Source organism: Plecotus auritus (genome assembly GCF_963455305.1).
Source record: "Plecotus auritus genome assembly, chromosome: 2".
Lineage (NCBI taxonomy): Eukaryota > Metazoa > Chordata > Mammalia > Chiroptera > Vespertilionidae > Plecotus > Plecotus auritus.
Window position 1 is genome coordinate 65,297,205 of NC_137771.1, and position 21,375 is coordinate 65,318,579.

Below are 21,375 nucleotides of genomic sequence, written 5' to 3' on the forward strand. Positions count from 1 at the left end.
TAAGGCTGGGAAAAAGAACCCCGGCAATTGACACCCAAACGAGGGGCTCCAATACCCAGAAATGCTGATCCTTGCCCAGTTGTAACTAGAATAAGAATCTACCCTTATTTTCCCATACTATCTTAAATGTTTAATTCATAATTTTGTTCCTGATTTGTCTCCAAGCATGCAACAGAGCACAATACCAAATTAAAGAAATGCTTCTTTTTTTCCTGTTAGAAATAAAATTGCATGGTAAATTTTCTTGGACCTATTGTATCTTAAAAGCTTTTTAGAGTTAATCCGATAATTTTGCAATTTGGGCTTATTGGCCATAGATTAGTAGTATGGTGATCTTTTTACAATTGATTGATTGATTAGAGAAATATCAAGTTTGTGTCAATGTCAGAATAAATTGAATGACCACTGGACATCATTAACCTTCATTAACCTTCATTCCTTTTCAGTAGCATGTTGTTTAATCTCCACATATTTGTGAATTTTCCAGTTTTCTCTGTGTAATTAATTTCTAGTTTTATACCTTGGTGGTCAGAAAATATACTTGATATGATTTCAATCCTCTTACATTTATTAAGACTTGTTTTGTGGCCTAACATATGATCTATCATTTTAAATGTTTCATGTGCACTTGAAAAGAATGTACAGGGCTTGACAAAAGGAGGTTTACAGTTGTAGTGTGTGAAACAGAAAGTTTATTCTTGTATTATTATTGTGTAGTTATTGTATTATTTCCCATGTAAACAACTGTAAGCCTACTTTTGCCCACCCTGTATATTCTGTTGCTTTTGGATGGAATATTCTATAACCTTCTCCTTTGATTATATTCCTGTAGGAGTATCCTGGAGATGAGATTCTGATTGTTTATGACAAAGACTTCAAATTTGGACTTAACTTCTATGTTGTTGGAACAGAAGAGGGCAAGGAAAACTATTTCAATGTAAGCACACCCAAGCCTTTGCGTTTTGTGGATTATCAGAAGGGAGCGGTACCTCTGGGGGAGACCTATGCATGGTTATGATTCTTCTTGTTCAGTCCCCTTTCCCCGGGGCCTGGATCGAGTTCTGGCACCTAGAGTAGGTGAGCAGTAAATGTGGGATGAGCTAAGTCAAACATCTCAGGGTAGCAGATACTCTACTTATTTGCCTTTATTGGCCCAATGAGAGCAGAAACAGCAAATCTGGAGTACCACTGCCCTCAGCCACTCCTCGGCCCATATTCCTGGTTCTCCTCTTGCCGTCTTCATAGCTTGGGTAAGTTACTGAAACTCTCGTCTGCAAAATGGTGGCACCAACAGTGCCCATTCCAGGGCTGCTGTAAAAATTAAATGGGCTAACACAGGGAAAGCCCTTATTATAGTGTTTGCTATGATTATTGAAAAGTAAGATTTTAAAAAAATGACTTGGTCAGTGGGCCGTTGGTGGGGAGGGAAGCAGAAATTTTAAAAATTGTAGCTTTCAAAGAAAAAAAATTAGTTAACCTTCAAGGTATTTTGTTCCAAGTGGCCATGGCAGGTAATGAATTTCTGAGACTTGCCTGCTGATCTGGCATCCTTATGGGGAGGTTTGGTCAAACTGAGGTAGACAGAGGAGTTTGAGTTGTTGAACAAACAAGAAAAAATAAAGGAAAGCATAGAATTTTAAAATACCTACACTTTTTAAACTAAAAATGATAATTTACTTAGCCTTAACATTTTCAATTTTATTTTTATGGTTGCTTTTCTCTGTGCTTTTAATTTTTTTATTACAGTCTTGTGCCATTTAACAATGGGGACACACCTGAGAAATGTGCCACTAGGTGATTTTCTTGTTGTGGGTACATTGTAGAGTGTACTTACACAATCCTAGATGGTCTAGCCCCATGGTCGGCAAACTGCGGCTCGCGAGCCACATGCGGCTCTTTGGCCCCTTGAGTGTGGCTCTTCCACAAAATACCACGGCCTGGGTGAGTCTATTTTGAACAAGTGGCGTTAGAAGAAGTTTAACATTTGGCTCTCAAAAGAAATTTCAGTCGTTGTACTGTTGATATTTGGCTCTGTTGACTAATGCGTTTGCCGACCACTGGTTTAGCCTATTGATCCTAGGCTACCATTACTGTACAAACAACATGAGACTAAATCAAGCACAAGACAAAATGATGCAATCAGGCATGAGATGTTTGAGGCTGCTGTTGGTGTAACATGACATGTTGTGTTGTTTTTTGTTTTAAATCTAAGAGCCTCTTTTTTTATTGATTTTTGAAAGAGGAAAGGAAAGGGAGAGAGAGAGAAATATCAATCAGTTGCAGCATAATGTGTTTTATAGCAAAGTACTTTCTTTAACAAGTAAAAAGAGTATACTCTACAGTAATGTAAAAAGTGTAGTGCAGTAAATACATAGTTGTGTATAAGTATTAACTAGTATTATGTACTATGCAGAATTGTATGTGCTATACTTTCTATTTCTGACGTCACAACAGGTTTGTCTGCACCAGTATCACCACCAACATATAAGAGATGCAGCCTGGCTGGTGTGCTCAGTGGTTGAGCATCGACCCATGAGCTAAAAGGTCACTGGTTCGATTCCCAGTCAGGGCGCATGCCTGGGGTTGCAGACTCAAACCCAGTAGGGGGTGTGCAGGAGGCAGCCGATCGATGAAGTTTTTCTCTCATCGATGTTTCTCTCTTTATTCCTCTCCCTTCCTCTCTCTCTAAAAATCAATACAAACTTTTTTTTTTTTAAGAAAGAAATGCATTGTGTTATGACATTACCATGGCTACAACATCACTAGGTGATAGGAATTTTTTAGTTCCATTTTAATCTTATGGAACTATCATTGTTGACCAAAACATCATTATACAGCACATAACTGTGTAGTGAAATATTTTCACGCATATAGAAAGGTTTAGATAATAATATAACAAATATCCACACAATCACTACCCAGAATTAACAAATATTAATATCTTATCATATTTACTTAATTTTTAAAGTAATAAAATATAATAATGCTTCACTCATTCTTATATCCTCTGTAATTCTACTTCTCTCTATATGAGTTGTTAGATACCCTTCCTGTCCATGATTTTATATTTTCACCATATATGTATGCTCCACAAATAACGTATTTTGTTGTTTTATTTAAAAGTCACATAAAATTCTACAAATCATTTTGCAATTTTTGTTTTTCACTAAATTATGAAATTCTAAGCCTCATCCATGTTGATACATTTAGATATCATATATATGTAGATCAAGTTTTTTCATTGCAACTGCTTTAACGGAATTTTATTTTATGATGATAACAGAATGTATCAGTTTACTCATCTACTGATACTTATTCAGTTTATAGATAGCTAGCTATAGAGATATAGATTTAGGTATTAATATATGTCTGTATACTTCTTGTGGATATCTTGATTTTAAAACATTCACTCATTATTTCATATATATCATGTTTATTCATCCTTATAATCCTCTTATCAAAGAAATTTATTAAGTCAGAGAAAACTAGTTTTATAGTTAACATTAAGTTTTAGTATTCCATAGTCATAAAGATGTGCAGTAAATGTTTTTTTCTTATCATATACCTTTTCGTTTTTCACTCTCCTATTTTGTTCTTCTGTCATCTTCTGTCTGTAGTTTTGATTTGTTGTTGGTTTTTTTTTGCTTGGTTTCCTTCTCATAATTGGAAAGCAGGAACCAACAAAGGAGAAAAATAATAAGGAAGTAATTTATATAACAGTAAGTTTATTGAAAAATATACAGATGTAGCTATAACCTAAATTTGGTCATGTATTTTAGAATGTTATTTGTTTTACTCTAGCCCTCAGAAGTTCAAGAAGAACAGGATGAATATAAAGAACTTAAAGAACATATTCCTGAAGAAATATATGTTTATAAGCCACCCATCTCTAAACCATGGGTTTCTTTAGGCAGTGAAAAAGAAATTGAGGAAGAATCCGTTACGAGATCTACAGAGCAGGTCAGAGGCCTGAATTATTATCTCCAGTCATTACCTCCCTGTAGCTGAATAAAGCTTATTCCAGAAGGGTTTGTAAGGCTTCTGTGTTTGCTATGAGCATGTGGTTTTTCTTTGGATAAAAGAGTGGTCCTTGTCTCAAGTGTGTATTATGGGTTGAATGGTATTCCCCCCAAAAGATATGAAGTCCTAACCCCCAGTACCTGAGAATATGACCTACTAGGAAATGGGAGGGTGCTATTCCAACATGGCCACGTCCTTATAAAGAGAGGGCCATATGAAGACATAGAGACACAAGGAGAAAGAAGGAAGCAGAGATTGGAGTGCTGTATCTATAAGCGAGGGAACACCAAGGTTTGCTGGCATCACCAGAAGCTAGGGAGAGACAAGCAATAGATTCTCCCTCAGAGACCACAGGAAAACACACACACACACACACACACACACACACACACACACACACACAACAACAATAACAACAACAACAACAACCACCACACAAAAAACACACAACACACTCCAACACCTTGATCTCAGACTTCTAGCCTCCACAACTAGAGAGAATAAATTCCTGTTGTTTTAAGCCACCCAATCTGTGGTGCCTGGGTATGGCAGCCCTAGGAAACTGACACAGTGGTGTTGCCAGAGCAGCTGCTGGGAGGAGGACTTAAATGAGTGGCTTATTTTGAGAGTATAGGGAAAGCTGCAGCAGAGGGGAAAATTTCAGCCGAGAGAAGGCTTCAGCCTGAACCCCTAGGGGAACTCTGGAGGCTAAATTACACCCCGGAGTTGTGCCAAAGAGAAGCAGAAGAGATGAGCTACCGTAGGTCTCCTACCAGTCATCACGGGTTGAGATGTAAACAGCCAGTCACTTCCTGTTCTTGTACCTGCGGGTAAAGTGGTGCTTCCCAGAGAGCAGCAGGCGGTGGCCTTGGGAACAAACAGCACACAGAGCTGGAGGGGACAGGAAGTGCATATGCAAAGGGATCTGAGAGATCTAGGCAGAGCACCACGTGGTCTGCCCTGCCTCCATGTTCGTCCAGGGACTTAATTGTGTTACCTGTACTGCTTACCTGTGTTGCAGATTACATATATGATTTCTCGAAAACGAGGTGATTTTGGTGCACCGATTAAGTTCAGTGACCATAATGCTTCCAGTATAAAAGATGCCTATATTGAATGCACAGCCTACCCAGATAAAAATTTTATTATTAAGCAACTTGAGAAAGATGTTGGCATGCAAGTAGTCCCTCAAATCAAGGACATAAGTACTCAGACAAGATGGTAAGTATACAATGGGTATATGCATTTTCAAAGGCAATTACAGTGAAATTTAGAAATGTCCATGATTATTTTGAGAGATCATTATAATAAATAGAAATGGATTGACAATGATGAAATATTTCTACATGGAGTAATTCAATTCAGGAAGTTCCAATGGCTTTCAACTATGCCTTTTTAAACCTTAATAGAAAATGAGATACACGTACATAAGACTATGTAGTTGGAAAATGATGGATGCTGTTAATAATTACAGTATTGTTTTCAACTGGAATATTACCATTCCTAACTGCTCTATTTTACCTAAGTCGTCATTCTTACATATCAAATCAGATTGTGTTACTTCACTGCCTAAATCCTTTCTCTGGCTCCCTATCACATCCAGATTCCTTGGTGTGGCATTATGAGGCTCTCCTTCTTCCATGTCAAGGTATTGGTGGCCTCTCCAGCCTCTTCCCCCTCCCCTACCCCACTCTGTGCTCTAGCCCTATGAGCTTCTTTCATCTCCCAGAATATCTGCTCTTCCATATCTTCCTACCTTTGGCAATGCTGTTCCTCTGCACAAATGCCCTTCACTGCCTTGTCTGCCTTGTCCTTCTTTACCCTTGAAGTTCAGTGCCCCCTCCTCTGTGATTTCCTGGCAACACCAGGTAGAGTTGATCACTCCCTCCTCTGAGGCCCACTAGAGCTTAAAGGTGTCTTTATCAAAGCACTGAGGACCCATATTGTACTCATCTGCTTACCTGTCTGCCTTAGATTCAGAGCACTGGGAGGCTACAAACCTTACCATTTCACACATCAGCTCTTTTTATTATTATTAAATTTATTGAAACTGAAATTTAAAGTGTTTTTTTATTCACTTGATTTCCTTAAATAACAGTATCAAACAAGGCCTTGAGCTTCACTAATATTTTCCTGATATTTTTACATGTATGCAAATAAAAATTTTATTTTCATTAGAATTATAAATTAATTACCTGCCCAGCCAGCATGGCTCAATGGTTGAGTGTCAACCTATGAACAAGGAGGTCACAGTTTCATTCCCAGTCAGGGCACATGCCTGGGCTGTGGGCTTGATCCCCCATGGGGGTTGTACAGGAGGCAGCTGATCAATGATTCTCACCATTGTTCTTTGTTTTTATTTGTTTTGTTTCAATAACTTTATTTTATTATTATTATGTTTTAAAGGATGCTTTTTTTAATCCTCACCTGAAGACATGCTTAGACAGGAAAAAAGAGAGAGAAACATCAATGTGAGAAACGTTGATCAATTTCCTTCAGTATCACACATCAGCCCTCATTAAAATGTATTCAGTGAATGAATTGATGTGAAATGGGTTGTCAAGGGAATATTTTGTGGACTTGAGCTAGGCTTTGAATGTTGTGTAAATTTGGAGACATATTTAGCTAAGCTATGCATTTTTTTAGAAGTAAAAAATATTTTGAAATAATTTTAGATATATAGAAGATAAGCCACAAATGTTGCATGTAATTTGGAGAAATGGGGACAGGGAAAACAGCCCAATTTTTTTAATAAATGACGTGAATAATTCAAGGGGATGGGAAGAACTGAGTTTGCCTGGGACCACGAGGAGACCAGCTCGGATACACGGAAGGGAGGAGCAGAGGTAGACAGAGAAGTGGTTTCTCTGTGGCAGACAGTGGGGAACTTTGACAAATTCTGAAGCAAAAGAGAGAGGCAGGTGTTAAAATAAGATGGCTGAACAGTATGTATTGGAAAGCAGAGGGGAGAAAGTCTGGAGTTGAAGAGATTGGCCAAGTAGGAATCTGCTGTCACTAAACCAGGTAAAAATGTGACCAGTGTCTAAAGTCAGGTGGTGGCATTCAACTGAGAGGAAAGGTGGAAAGGAGACATTAAAATACAAAATGCTATAACCGCCATAATGCAAACAAGCAATCAAAACCCAACAGTCCTTTGGTGGGTGAATTTATCTAGTCCTTTGGTGTTATCCATTATCTGTTTGCTGATGACTCCCAAATCTATGCCTTCAACCTTAATCTCTCCCCTGAACTCCACATGCTTATATTCATCTTACTTGGATGTATAACAAGAGCCTCAAATTTAACATACCCACAAACGTTTTTTAAAATTTCCTACCTCCAAATCTGAAACTCCCTAAATCTTCCTCATCTCAGCCAATGGCAATGATATTCTTGTAATTACTTAGATCCCAAACCTTGGATTCTGTTGGGTCTACCTTCAAAATATACATTGTCCCAAAAAATGTATATACACTTTGAATGATTATAAAGTCACTGTTTATTAACATACAGTTAATTTTCAAAATTAAGTGATTATCAGCTGTTAAAGTGTGTGTGTACATTTTTGGGGGACACCTATATTCAGTGTTGTCATCTTGGACCAAGCCATCTTCATCTCTTTCCTGGATTATTGCAGTGCCTCCTGACTTGACTTCCTCTACCCATCCTTGCCCTCCTACATTCTGTTTCCATAGAAGAGCCAGACTGATTGGGATCCCATTTGCCCCTCTTTCCTCATTTCCCATAATTCCCTGGCTCATCCATTCCAGCCACAGTGGCTTCCTTGTTCCCTGAATTCACCAAGCATACTCATACCTGATGTGTTTATACTCACAGTTCCTTTATATAGGCTGTTCTTGCCCCATCCTTAGGATTCATTTCCTCCTTCATTCAAATCTCGGTTTGAATGAGGCATTCCCCAACACTCTTTTATAAAAACAGCAACTCCATTCTATCGACCCCCTTATTCTATTTTTTTTTTTTCATGGCACTATTATCGCTTGAAATGTATTTGTCATTGTCTCTCTTTTCTCACCTTCTTCCCACCTACCACTTAGAATTTAAGCTCCTGAGACAGGCACTTGTTCTGTTTTGTTTACTTCTATGTCCCCAATTTTTAGGACAGTTCCTGGCACAGATTTACTAAATGAAGGGAATAAAGGAATGAGGGAGGAAAGGAGGAGAGGAACCAAGTTAAGGGAGAATGTCAGAAGGGATGACCGACTTGAGTTCAATGTTAAGAGAAGAGCCATAAAATATGCAGTGAGACTGTGACCAGGAGAATCAGGGTCACACATGGAGTGTAGTACAAAACATGCTTTTCAGCTCTGTGTGAAGCAACGAGTCAGAAAGCATGAGAGAGAGCAATGTGAAGTCAAGGCACACATACATTGAATCTAGCGGTCAGGACAAGAAATGGGTCAGAAACCAGGGAGGCAGATGAATGTACAGTCCAGAACCAAATAATTGGAAAGAAAGACAAGGATCGGTGGTCAAGTCTCAGCAGAGATTCATAATCAGCACGAAGTGAGGGTGAGACTCAAAGGAAAGAGATGCTACATTAGTACCAAAAAACAAAAACAAAAAAACCTTAGATTTTGAGAGAAAATTCTTAGTTAAGCCAACAGAGTCTTCATCTGGGTTCCTGCCAGGGTACAGAAAAGTGGCAAAAATGAGTCAGCCAGGGCAGACACAGGAGGTGGACTCAGAAAGGGACAGTGAACTTCTGGCAACAGGGACCTTCGTAGGTTCTCAATGGATGTTGACTGGTAATAATGGACAGTTGTTTCTAACTAGCGGCTAGAGTGAACAGATGAGAAATAAGGGCAGGTCTTGATCCACAAAGTGAAAAAAAATGCATCAAAAGAACTCAAATGGTTCGAATCTAGGTGACAGAGAATGCTGGTGCCACTTACTAAGATCAGGAATTAGCTGGTCTGAGGAGGAGAAGATGGGATATATGATTGTGATGAAAGAACTAAAAAGGAAAAAAAAAATCAAAGATGAGGTTTAAAGAGTAACTGCAAGGAAAGCAAATGTTTACAGTGCTCTTTCCACAAGCCAGGCATTCTTCTAAGTACTTTGCACACATCAACTCAGTTAATCTTCACAACTGCCCTCGGAGGTAGGCACTATTTCCATTTTAAAAATAAAGAAACTGAGGCAGACAGGTTAAAAATGAAAGCTCAATATTTAGAACATAATTTAAATTTGAATCAATAATGAATAGATTTGCTGAAAAACAACAAAACTAATCACATTTTAAAAAATCAGGGTTGCCCTAAACCGGTTTGGCTCAGTGGATAGAGCGTCAGCCTGCGGACTGAAGGGTCCCAGGTTCGACTTTGGTCAAGGGTATGTACCTTGGTTGCGGGCACATCCCCAGTAGGAGATGTGCAGGGGGCAGCTGATCAATGTTTCTTTCTCATCGATGTTTCTAACTCTCTATCCCTGTCCCTTCCTCTCTGTAAAAAAATCAATAAAGTGTATTTTAAAAAATAAAAAATAAAAAAAATCAGAGTGACCTTTAGTCCTGTTGCTGCCTTGAGGAAATCACCAGGTGCCATGTAATTTCTTAATCCTACCTTTGGGATAGAAATTAAAAGGTGAAGCTAAGATTTGAACCCACATCTCTTTGGTTCCAATATCAACATTTCTTTCCATCACTCTGCCTCTGCTATGGATACTGGTCTAGGCGGGGGGGCTAGGGAGGCATGAATTATTCTATTCAGTATTAGCAAAATCCTCTTTACCCCTCTTTTTGATTACTCTCACAGAGACATTTTACTGACATTTGCTCAACAAACACAGATTAAATACAACCTAACAGTTTATTGAACATTTAAACCGTGCTAGCACTGTTTTAAAAGCTTTGTGTATATTAACACATTCAATTCTTACAATAACCCTATGAGCTAGGTAATTTAAGAATTTTATTTAGATGAGAAAACAGGCACAGAAAGGTCAAATAATGAGCTCAGGGTCACATGGTGAGTAAGTGACAGACTCAGGCTTCAAAGCGAGGCAGCCTGCGCAGAGTGCACACTCTTAAGGACTGTGTCAAGTGACCTACTTCTCTGTGGCCCCACAGACTAAGACCGAGGACTCACCCCTCACCCCGTGTAATGGGTGAGCCTGACAAAGCCCAGAGGTACAATGCAATGTGATGTGTTCAAGGTGAGGGTGAGCACTAAGGGCAGCCAGTCTGGTTAGATAAGCTTTCCTCCAGAGAGGCTGGGCTGCCCTTACTGCCTAAATGTCCATTGTTCCTGGTTTTGTATATTCAGAGCAGACTTTCTCAACCTGAACACTACTGAGGTTTTGGGCTGGGTAGTTATCTGTCGGGGACAGGGTGCAGGGGGCTGTCTTGTGTATTGTAGGGTGTTTAACAGCATCCCTGGGCTCTAACCATGAGGTGTCAATAACACTTCCCAGCTGTGAAAACCAAAAATGTTTCCAGATATTGCCAAGTGTTCCCAGGCTGTGGGGGTGGAACAGGATTGCACTGGTTAAGAAACACTGATTTGATGAAATGGCAAGAGAGAAAATGACAAACAAATGAGGCAACATGTTAATAATTGATGAATTGGGGTGAAAGAAGTATGGGAGTTTCTTATACGCTTCTTACAACTTTCCTGTAAGTTTAAAATGATATCTAAATGATTTTTTTTAAATAAGAGCTTATTGATTATGTTTGAGAGAAATACACAAATACTTTGAATGGCAGTCAACATTGATTTTCTAGGTAGGATAAAGAAGAAATTCAATATATAAAATAATAACCTAATACTGTCACAGAGACAAACCTTTGACCTGTCATGACTATATTTGCTTCTCTTTGATCTTATTTTTGTTATTCAATTTTCTTTTAATATATTAGGACATATCCAAGAAACGCTACTACACAATATTATCCAAGAGAATTTTTAGAAAAAGAAAAAGAAACATTCGGACAATCAAAGCCATTAGCTGATTTTCTTAACAACATGTCCACCAGGTAAAAAAATGTATTAAATTTTAATAATAAAACATAAAATATGTATGTTTAGTTATAACAATAGATCTTAAAAATCAGCTCCATACATGGTATCTAGATAGAAAGTATGAAGATAGTTATCAGGTATGCGTGAACATATGGCACTTTCTACAGATTCTCAGTAGTTCTTTCTCCTCTATTGCTAAGCAGCATCCTAGACCTCGGACGCTAGGACCATACCAAACAGCGTAAACCTGGAAGATGTATACAGTTGAGTATGTGAGGATGTTTCCCTAACAGCAAATTAACATTTATTTACCAGGGTTTCTTTAAGTCTTTGTCTCCATTCCTCTCTCCCCTCCTTAGCTTTACTGACTTTTGTAGGATTACAAAGATGACGATGCTGTGGGTGTTGAGGATGATCATTGCAATGATGATGATAGGAACTTACAAAAATATCTTTGTAAATAAGACCCTGAATTCAATTCAGAGGTGGTACTTGGATATGTCATCCTTATCCCCAATTCCTGTGTTGCTGCCAGTCTTATTACAGGCTCTGAAAGAGAGGTGTCTTCAAAATGCCTGTACAGTGGTGCCAGGGCCCTGGGCAGACCCTTCGGGCTTCTGAACCAGAGGAAGAGCTTGGGAAGTTCTCAAGCTGATAGCAGAGTTCAGAGAAGTGGAACCAGTGATGGAAAGGTCTGCCCATTGGGTTGGTTTCCATTTCTTTCCAAAATTAAAAAATTGGTGGTCTGGTTCACAGATAGCCCAAGTTAAGCTTTTTAAAAAACACACACACACACACATACACACACACACACACACACACACACACACACACACACACACACATCATCATCATCATCATCATTAGTTCTTTCAGCCTGGAAGTCCGGAAAATTACCTATACCTCGGGAGAATCTGGTTCAAAAAGTCATCAGTGATTCAGAGCGTGCATGAATTACTTGCCATTTACAGGAAGCATGCTATCGTTTTTTCCTATGTGGGCAAAGAGAAAGAGAAAGAAACAAGAAAACCTAAGGTTTCTTTTTACCCTTGTCAAAATTAAATATTTAAATTTTTCTTGATAAAAACATTAAAAATGAGAAGTCTGTCTCTGTATAATCCATTTTAAGGGAATACACGGCCTGTAGTCAATTCTCAATTGTCCATGTTGTGTAGTATCTTTAGTCCTGGAGTTTTGTTCTTCCCTTTCAATCGCCATGCTCATAAAGAGAGGCGTATTGAGCCTTCCCTGAGACATGGGAAGGAGAAGCTAGAACTATAGGAAGAAAGGAAGGGGATTAAAATATCACTGGCCAAGAACAAATAAGAAACCTGTGTTTATATCACTGCCATTCTTTTTTATTATTATTGTTTAAAGTATTACAAATAGAACATATGTCTCCTTTTGCCCCTATTGACCTCCCCCTGGTCTCCCCCACCCACCTGGCACATGCCCTCGCCCCCCTAGTGTCTGTGTCCATTGGTTATGCTTATATGCATGCATTCAAGTCCTTTGGTTGATCTCTTACTCCCCCCCACCCTCCCACCCCATTCCCACTGAAGTTTGATCACTGCCATTCTTCCCATGCAAACTGTTTAAGGCTTATTTAAATTTTTAAAAAATTAATATAAGCTTAGTTTTGTTCTGGAAGAGAGCTCTTTCAGAAATGAGTTCTTTTTCATAGAACTTTACCCAGAATGAACCTAAGGGAAGCATGATTTGCAAAAGAAGGAAATTATGTTAAAAGAGAGAGAGAAACTTCCAGGGGATTCTCAAAGCAACTAAGAAACTTCCATTTGCGGGTTAAAACAGACAGACAAACCACCAACAATACTCACAGGCTTTTACTTAGACAACAGGTTTGCCAGCCTCCAGTTCATCACTCTCAAGGACCACGTGGTCGAGTGCAGGGAAAACAAGGCACAGGAAACCAGAGAAACCAGCTGTCTTCACTTCCCCCTTGTGAATTACTTCCCCATTCAGCGGGAAGAATCTGGAAGCCAGAGCAAGGGCCCTGTCTTTAACTTCTCTCTTGGGAATTCCTTTCTCATTCAGGCTGAAACATAAAGAAATAAGGCTTTGAACATGTTCACAAATGCTTCTACTTGAAATTGGGTTCAAACCTAGAAGCGCCAGGGAGATACGAACCTGGAAGATGAATCCAGTCAAGTATGTGAGGATGCTTACCTACCCTACACAGGGTTATTCAAATTTTCACAGGCATCCGAACCACCTTCGCAGCTTGTTAAAAACCAGGTTCTGACTCAGGAGGTCTGGGGGCAAGCCCGTGGCTCTGCATTTCCGACAGTTCCAGGTCATGCTGATCCTGCGGGACCTGGGAAATGCTTCCAGTTGGAAAGATGAAGTACAAGAATTTAGCCCAAAGAGTACTCGGTGAAGCAGTGAATGATAGCGTAGAAGCTTAAGAACAGAGGTATTGGATGGTGCCCTTGCGTAATTACATTTTGAGGCACATATATTATGATAGTGTTTCTATATGATTGTCTAAATATAGTGGTGGGGGGGTGTTCTTATTTTAGGAAATTCAGAATTCAGAACCACTCTTTCAGCTTACCTAACCTATTAAAACTCCAAGCTCATCAGACTTTCAGTCATCAGGGTAAAACCTTGACTGGCATTCCACTTGTGGGAAAGCTCCTAGTGGCCTTGGGAATGAGCCAGGCTTCCCAACCTTAGCATATGAAGGGACAATAAACATTAGAGTAACTTATAGTAACTTTTAAGGCGGGAGCATGTCAAACCAGGGGCCTTAGACCATTAAGAGATGAGCCTAGCACTCCGATTGTTTTTTTAAAAGAAGCAATAGTAGCAGTTTTAGGAGGATAATTCTCCACTTTAGGGACTGTCTCATGCAAGAGGTTTAGTAGTAGAAATAAATACATTAGGCCCTCCCAGGCATTGTGGCAACTAAAACCACCACCACCACCACCACCACCACCACCACCACACACACACACACACACACACACACACACACACACACACACACACCTAATTATGTAATCCTATCTAATAAAGAAGAAATATGCTAATTGACCATCACTCCATCACAAATATGGCTGCACCCACAGCTGAGGCCAAGTTCCCATAAGGAGCCTTAACAAGCAATCAGCAGGGACCTGAGGCTATGCCCTCCCCCACCCCCATGGGGCTTGACAGGGGACCTCAGGCCGTGCCCCCTGCCCTGGCATCAGGCTGGGGACCTCAGGCTGCTCCCGCTGCCCCTGTGCCAGGCCAGGGGACCTGAGGCCATGCCCCCTGCTTAGCAGGGCTTGACAGGGGACCTCAAGGTACACCCAGTGCTGGGTCAGGGGAACTCAAGACACGCCCCTACCCAGCAGGGCTTGATGGGGAACCTGAGGCTGTGCCCCCCCCCCCCACCTGGCGGGGCTTGACGGGGGACCTCAGGCCATGCCCCCAACATCATTACATAAAAGGGTACGGTCTTTTTTTTTTTATTTCAATAGTTTTATTCATTTCAAACATTTTAACAAGAAGAATGTAAACACTAATTATTATAATTTGAAACTTCAAAAAATGGAGGAATCATAGCACAATAACATACCTTATATTGAAGATGGCAAAGGCAAAATAAAATTGCCTAACAAAGGAAAGGTACAAAAGCCTTTCAAATTAAACTTAAATATAATAAAATAATTTAAAACTAAAACAAATAGAAAAGAACAAAATGTGTAAACAGTAAATTAAACATTTTCTTGAGTGCAACTTCCAAATTATGCCCGGGACGTAGATGTAGATGGCAATGTAGACTGGGTTGAAAGGTTTTTGGTCTTTAAAACATCAACTTCAGTGGGAACAGTGTTGTTGGTCTCCTTTTTAGCTAATGCTCTGATACTGTGCTCTCCAGGGGCATGTCTCCCTACATCACCATGATAACGTGTCTACGCATTCCCAGGGTGATGTCGGGGGACGCGTCCACGGGCATTACAAGGAGCCTCTGGAAGATTGAGAGGTTGTTCCTTCTACTGAATGGGCGAATATAAATCCACCCACTCAGAAGAAGGAGCTGCGGCCGTGTTTCCCGACGTTGCCATGTTAACACTGCTGCTGGTGAAGGAGCGGAGGGGAGAGCAAGAGAACCCTCCGCTCTTTCGACTCCACGGGCCGGATAGAACAGCCGAACGGGCCGGATCCGGCCCGTGGGCCGTAGTTTGCCCACGGCTGATCTAGCCCAATGGGGAGGGGGGTGGCCGGGTCTGGGTCTCACGCAATTTTGAGGTGCATGTGGGTGGGCGGGGACTTGACTCTGGGTCCCGTGGTGCGCCCCAGACTCTGACAGGAGGAAAGTTTTCATATACATTTTATTAACTTTCTTTCATCTCTGACACTTCTATTATAGAGAAAGGGCAAATAGCAATATTATTTCCTTTAATGAATTTCGGGCCACTAGTAGTATAATAATTAGTACACATGATCATTTGGTACTGAATATAGCTAAGAAAATTGCCTTTTCTGTCAATTTGGGATTTTCAGGAAGCCAATAAGACCAAGTTCAAAGTGGAGGTTTACTGAGGGTCCACTGTGAAAAATAAAGAACAAGGAAGGAGGAGGGGGTAGGGAGAGTTTCAGCCGGTCTTAGCCAGCCTGGCAGGGAGCTGCAGAGTGAAGGGGGCCTGTTGGAGGAGTCGTGCTGGGGGCAGAACTGGCTGAGCCCTTCCTTCTTCCTTCTAAAAAGACAGCCCTGGTGTCCTCACAGCTGCCAAGCCCGTTGGCCTGGGAACCAAGGCCGATGGTGAAAGTGCTGGGGGCTGTCGGCTAACCACATCCTGGAAGCTGAACAGCAAGTTCTAAGACCCGAGTAGCACACAGTTGTGAATTTTCTTTCCAAGTCCTTACCTCATTTATTTCACATGGGGTTCATCCTTTTGTTACCAAATATAATTGAGAATATCTTTTTCTTCCAGTATAAATGAAGCAGGAAGAGCTACTGAAAGCATATCATTGAATACTTGGTAAAATCCAGTGTCTTCGTTGCTTTTATTTTCTTTTTTACAAAATAGTGTTGAAATAGCCCTGCAACAAAATGAAATCACGAACACATTTATTGACGACTGGAAAAGCCTAGCGGAGGAAGAAGGCACCTTTGGGGACAAGACTGATACCCACCTGAAGGAGTACCAGTCCTTTACCGACCTTCATAACCTGATGGAGAAAATGGTCACCTGCGTCTCATGGCACCCGAATATCTATGGTGAGATGGGAAAGCCCGGGATTCCCTTTGTGGTGACCTCGAAATATTCTGGTGCTTTTATGTGTAAAATTGAAAATTAGCTCCACTTCAATCAGAGAACTTCCGCTTGCTAAGTACCAGGCACCTGCTAAGCGCTCTCTTTCCCTACCTTCCCTCAGCTGTGCGTCCTTCCAGCTACTCTGGGATCCCCACTGTGACCTCCACTTTACACGGAGAGGACAAAGCTCAACTCAGGGGAGTGGCTGGCTCAGGTCACCTGCGGGGGCAATGCCAAATCTGGATCTGACTCTGGCCGGTTGGATGGCCCCAAGTTAACTTCATTCCCCGCACACTCTGCCTCTCTAATGACGGGGCAGGATGGCAGCTGCACCCCCTTGAGAGCTCTCAGCAGCCAAGGGAGGTAGGAAGGTGTGAAGGTGGGGCTTCAGAGAGAGAAGCCCTTGCCCCCCTTCTTCCTCCTCATCTCCCCTCCCCCACATTAGTCCTTTCCTCACACACACACACAGAAACATTTTTTTTTCTTACTAAATCTTCGAAGTCCAATGTTTAGTTTATACTACCAGTCATCTCAATTTGGACTGGGCACATTTCAAGTGCTGAGTAAGTGACATGTGGTTGCCGGTAACCATGTTAAACAGTGGGACTCTTAAGAAAACGCTTGGGCTCCTGTAGAACATTTTTACTCAGGTTTCATCCAAAGGGAAATGAACAGGGACTATGTAGAAAAGCAAAACCTACAAACACTTCACCAGGCACAGCTGCTGCAGACCTTCACTGTAATTGTGTTTCAATCAGGACTAATAGCTGTGTCGGTGGCCGTGCGGCTCTCCTTTGAAGAGAGAGTTTACTTTTCTGGTAAATTATTGCTGCAACCATCACTGATTCTTTTCTGGAGTTTCTCCGATCCCATACATCCTCAGGTAATGAAGGAGAGATGTCGCATAGTCTAAAAATTTCAAATATTACTGTCACGTGTCTCTCTCAGCAGTTTCAATTGCAAAGTGCTTCATAATCACCAATGTTGTAAATCCTTATAAAGTCAGGCTTTTCTTCAATTCAGAATTTATGATCATTCAATTTGAGGAAAATGAAAGTTTACACTTAGTTTATTGAGAAGGTTCATTTGAACAAATCAACATGTTATTTAAAATATATATATATATACACACACACACACATATATGTATATGTATATGTATATTATAAGAGCCCTGGCCAGTGTGGCTAGGTTGGAGCATCACCCCATGCACCACAGGGTCGTGGGTTTGATTCCCGGTCAGGGCACATACCCAGGTGGTGAATTCAATCTCCAGTTGGGGGTGTTGGGATGCAACCAATTGATGTTTCTCTTTCTCCCTCTTCCTTCCTCTCTCTAAAGTCAATAAAAACATATCCTTGCCCTAACCGGTTTGGCTCAGTGGATAGAGTGTCGGCCTGCGGACTGAAGAGTCCCAGGTTCGATTCTGGTCAAGGGCATGTACCTGGGTTGCGAGCACATCCCCAGTAGGGGGTGTGCAGGAGGCAGTTGATCGATGTCTCTCTCTCATCTATGTTCCTAACTCTCTATCCCTCTCTCTTCCTCTCTGTAAAAAAATCAATAAAATATATTTTAAAAAAACAAAACATATCCTTGTGTGAGAGTTTTAAAAAAATAAAAAGAAAAGATTATAAGAAGAGCATTCAAACAATTTTATTTTATTTTATTTTTTTTGTTAATCCTCACCCAAGGATATTTTCGCACTGATTTTTAGAGAGAATGGGAGAAGGAGAGACCGAGAGAAATATCGATGTGAGAGAGATACATTGATTGGCTGCCCCCTTTATGACCAGGGACTGGAATCAAACCCAGGACCCTTTCCAAGGGCTGATGCTCTATCCACTGAGCCAAACTGGCTAGGGTTTAAAGTGCAAACTCTTTTATGAGCTTTATTTAAATACTAGTTGTTCAAATGCAAATGGATTTTAGTGTCACACAAATTTCCTAAATTCCAAGGATCACCAGTAGGTGGTGGTAATGAGTAAAGATGAGTGTAGGAGTGTGAGGGAGAGCAGTGATCCTAGAGAGTGTACAGCCCATCTGTAGGGACAGCTACTCCTCTTCAGTTCTCTTATTGCCAGGTGGTCTCACTTGTCAAGAGAATCCAGCAATTGGGAATTTTGTGTGAAATCTCCAAATTGTTAAATAGCTATTCTAAAACCAAACCAAAAGTACCCACTCAAACCAAACCAAAACACAGCAATCCAAATAAAACAAGGTTGGAGGCTGAGTTTGCCCTGTAGGGTTCTATTTCCAATGCCCACTCAAGAAGAGTTCTGCTTAGGGGAAAGGCACTTTACAGGGTTAAATGAGGTTTTTTTCAATGGACATAAGTATAATAATAACTTGTTTCTATAAAGTAATAACTATTAGCCTCCCCTTCTTCCTTCTTCCTTAATTCATCTGAATTAAGGCAGTTTTTCTGTAATAGAGTCTAGATACTTTGATTATTATAGACTCAGAGATCAAAATGACAGCTCTCTAGGTATTTCTTATCAGCCTACTTACCACAAAAATGGTGCCATTTCTCTTGGTGGGTTTTTCTGTCATTTTCTAGTGGTGTAAAACTACTTTCCACTATGTGACATAAAAGTGTGCCTGAATATCCAGGCAAATAGCAAGAAGAAAGACTCTCCTTTCCTCTATTTTAAAGAATAGTTTTAAAAAGACAAGCAAATAATTTCTTAAAGAAATAATGCAAATGATTTATTTTGTCTTTGTTCTAGTAAAAACTATAGGAGAGTATTACAATACTTTATTTTCAAAAGTAAAGGTTTCTCTAGAATCCACAGAATACCAAATTAACCAAGATAATTAACCCCAATTTCAGTTGGCAATCTTTAACTCAATGATGGCAAACCAATGGCCCTGGGGCCTATATTGGTGGTAGTTATGTTTATAGAAGAACAGTAACCAAGCAAGTGTTTTGCTTGGTGGTAACCCAATAGCGCAGTGCTACCTATGGTTAACATACCTATTTCTTCACACCAGTGTATTCCTTGAGGAGCTTCCTCCCTACCCTACAAGCACTTGAATTCGTTTACTTCCTGGGTCCTGCCTTATTTTAAATTTTGAGATATCTTCACTGGCAATACCTCCATCTTCTCTTATGCAACATATCTTATTTTTTGCGTGCTCACTACTAGCATGTGCCAGGCTGGGTATACAGCAGGGAACAAAACAGACAAATATACTGCCTTCCCAGAACTTACATTCCACACTTTTCAAAAACATTGATTTCGCAGTCCTTTTGCTTAAGAAAAATTATAAGATGCCCCAACAATGACCCATGGAGCATGGGGGAGGGTAAGCCTGGTCCCCTTGAAAAAATACCTGCTCTCATACATATGGCTAATGCCCGCAATAAAATTCAACAAAAGCAGCTTCTAATTCAGAGGTAGAATTCTGGGAATGGACTCTGTGCATGTTCCTTATGGGTAGCTATAATAATGGACTTTTGACTGTCTTAATATTATTTTCTAGCCATTCCCTTAATAGGTTTTCTCACTCTCTTGAATTTGTGGGGTTCACTTTAGTTAATGCTGGAGAGCCCAGACGACATTTTCTGCTTCAAGTTCTGTCCGAGTAACCCTAATATTATTGCTGGAGGCTGCATCAACGGGCAGGTACATATGGACATTTTTTTTTTAGCTATTTATTAATTTAGACAACATCCTGTAATACATTTTGATTGGTTGGGGTTTTTTTTAACTTAAGGAGTCAGTTGAGCAGAAGGAAGGCATGCCGTTGTTGACCAATCATCATGCCAGCAACTGGGGAATAAAGATGTGTTAGGGGGTTTGGTGATGGGAATGTAAAAAAAAAAAGAAGAAGAAAGAAAGAAAGAAAGAAAGAAAGAAAGAAAGAAAGAAAGAAAGAAAGAAAGAAAGGGTCAAATCTATTTGTATCGCTGAGATAGAATCATGCATTTTACCAGATTTCACGGAAGAAAAAAGCCCACAAGCATTAATACCTGCTGGTCAAGAGGCCTCTTGAAATTTCTCTAGATGTAGGAGTTGGGAAGTGATACAGACTTTAAACAGAAATTTACTGGAAAACATACATATATTATTGAATTTATGTGTGTATAATTTGATATCATGTTTGGGATTTTTTTCCTTTGTTATCTAATTTATATAAAATTTAGATCCTATCCTCCAATTGCCAGTTTCTCCAATAAAGAAAAACAAAAATCTTAAAGCTATGTTTTAGTCAAAGTTTGAATTCACTGTGAGCCAGTGAATTTGAGCATTACAAGAGTATGTGATCTTATTTTGGTGTGGCTAGGAAAACTTCCTTGTCGTTGAAATTAAAATGTCTGCAGCATCCGTGCCCATTTATCAAAACCAAAGCATCCAGGAAAACAACACTTCTCCCTGGGTTTTATTCAACAATAACTGGTGGTCCTAATGATGACCCGGAGACCATCCTCCAAGCCCTACAAATCCTGAAATGCCTTTTTTTACTCATTAGGAAGGTTACACAACTTTGTTTTAGGGTTTTTTTTAAGAAAAGCAAATGATGAAAGTAAAAGCACCCATAATTCTGTAATCCTGACATTTTGTTAACATTTTAATGCACTGAAATGACTTTTTATCATTAAAAATTAATATAATTTAGTATTGCATATCTACTTCATTCTGATTTTTTCAAAAAACAACCATGCGTGTATATGCAAATTTGGAGTTGGCCATAATATCCAATAGAATAAAATTCATCATTTCTTAGACTTTTTAGACAATTGAGTGTGTATATTTAATTTTGGAGAACAAGACAGCTGGGTCTAAACTGTCCCACAATCATAGTACATTCCCAAAAATAGAGGGTGAACTCTTCACAAAATGGAGGGAATGGCATGATGTTTACCTTGGATTTTAGAAATTACTGGCATTTTTTAATACAAGCACAAAAAACATAGTGTTGAAAATACTTTCATAGAGAAGACATTCTTTTTTATATTAGCTTTAAAAGTTGCTGCCTTACCTAAGATGTAGGCTAAATTTGGTTATCCCAAGGTGATTGATTTATCCAAGTGCTAACCAATGTGAATAGGTTTTAAAAAATTCTTTAATCCTGAAAATGTGTAATAACATCTATTTCTG

The 21,375-nt window shown here is 39.9% G+C and overlaps 1 protein-coding gene across 1 annotated transcript in view; it reads left to right on the forward strand.

The window, feature by feature from the left end:
- DNAI3 (dynein axonemal intermediate chain 3) overlaps window positions 1-21,375 on the forward strand; it is a 99,748-nt gene that overhangs the window by 27,836 nt on the left and 50,537 nt on the right. The window contains exons 5-11 of the mRNA XM_080655132.1: window positions 833-937; window positions 3,802-3,960; window positions 5,042-5,241; window positions 10,901-11,017; window positions 16,046-16,236; window positions 17,032-17,156; window positions 19,810-19,899. Coding sequence (XP_080511258.1) covers window positions 833-937; window positions 3,802-3,960; window positions 5,042-5,241; window positions 10,901-11,017; window positions 16,046-16,236; window positions 17,032-17,156; window positions 19,810-19,899 — 987 coding nt within the window. The remainder of the gene's footprint in view (window positions 1-832; window positions 938-3,801; window positions 3,961-5,041; window positions 5,242-10,900; window positions 11,018-16,045; window positions 16,237-17,031; window positions 17,157-19,809; window positions 19,900-21,375) is intronic.